General features: G+C 35.0%; 1 protein-coding gene across 1 annotated transcript; it reads left to right on the top strand.

Moving 5' to 3' along the window:
* Nucleotides 1-547, top strand: LOC109130980 (protein RALF-like 1; the record flags this gene model as incomplete). Its single annotated transcript, XM_019241239.1, is given in 1 exon segment — nt 1-547. A coding segment is annotated over 1 exon segment (290 nt), but the record flags the coding sequence as incomplete, so codon positions are not given.

The following is a 1,499-nucleotide window of genomic DNA, read 5'->3' as shown; positions in this document are numbered from 1 at the left end:
AAGCCGGCTTCACCAATGACCTCGACGGTCTAGGGTGGGCAACGAGCGGAGTCCATGGCTCAGGCTGTCACGGTTCAATAGCAGAGTGTATCGGGGCAGAGGAAGAAGAAATGGATTCAGAGATCAATAGAAGAATATTGGCGACCACAAAATACATAAGCTATCAGTCGTTGAGACGGAACAGCGTGCCTTGTTCAAGAAGAGGTGCGTCTTATTACAATTGTCAGAACGGAGCTCAAGCTAATCCTTACAGTCGTGGTTGCAGCGCAATTGCTCGTTGCAGGAGTTAAAACTCTACAAAACAATAATATACAAACTATATCTTCTTGATTTATGTTTTCTTTAATTTATCCTCATAGGTTTGTGTTTTGGATTTGAATGTGAATAATGTTGGGTTTTATATGATCCATATATGAAGTGTTTTTAATTCTGATATAATATTTTAAAAATATTCATGTTATCGCAAACTAAAGACCTATGTTTGATCAAACCGGGCTGATTTGTATGTGAATAAGGATCCTTGAAGTGTTTTATTTGAATTAAAATCTTCCAATATTCATTCATGCATGTGTCTCTTTCTGCACAATTGATATCAAACCGGGTTTCGTTTGTACGTATAACCCCACCACAGTACAGTCAAACCGGTTTAACTTGATCAAGTTGTAACACACACAAGTGACCAACTCTCAACCTAACCCTTAACAACTCTCAACTCTCAGCTCTCGGCGCTTTTGCTGGAATTATATACGTTGGCGAATTTGTTTTTAAAATCACAATTTATTATATAGATATTGGGTTTGAACAAAATCAAAATGAACCATTATTGAGTTGAACCAAACCGATCGTAAGAAATTTGTTTTATCCACAATAATAGCATTTTCCTTAGGTCCATGTCCCTCCATGATAGCAATTTTTTGTTTTTTTTTCTTCAAAGGTTTCAGAAATTGAAAAATGATTAAATTATTATTCTATGGACTTGGAAACCTGAAAGAAACAACAAACCCAACAAAGGAGTATTTAAGTTAAACAAAAAGACCCAACACTTTGGTTCTTGTACTAGTATAAGGCAGATGGCCAGACATTATTTATTAAAGTTAAAACAACCCAACAATTTGGTCACTAAAGGATTTGTCTCAATAAAACATGTCGCTGATCAGCTCGACAACATGGCTCTAAATTTAAACGAGAATTGTTAAGTTAAATTGCCATCTACAAAAGAGATGCATTTTTTTTGGAATTCCAGCTTTTATAACGAGGAGAACATTATCTTAATAATTAAATCAATATATAATTGAACAACTGTCCGTAAGAACCATAACAACATCAGTTAAAATAAATATATTTTCTAAACAAATTAAATTGTACAGACAATCCAAAACTTTATAGTTATGTATCTTCAAAAGCACTAGTTTTGGAATCACGAGAACATTCGTTCGTCAGTTAACATGTCTTCATTAATTAATCGCAGCAACATTATATTCTCCCCCCCCCCCCCCCCC

This window comes from Camelina sativa, chromosome 3, assembly GCF_000633955.1.
Source record: "Camelina sativa cultivar DH55 chromosome 3, Cs, whole genome shotgun sequence".
NCBI classification, from domain to species: Eukaryota; Viridiplantae; Streptophyta; class Magnoliopsida; order Brassicales; family Brassicaceae; genus Camelina; species Camelina sativa.
Note: the sequence above shows the minus strand (reverse complement) of the source record. Positions and strands in the feature narration are given on the sequence as shown.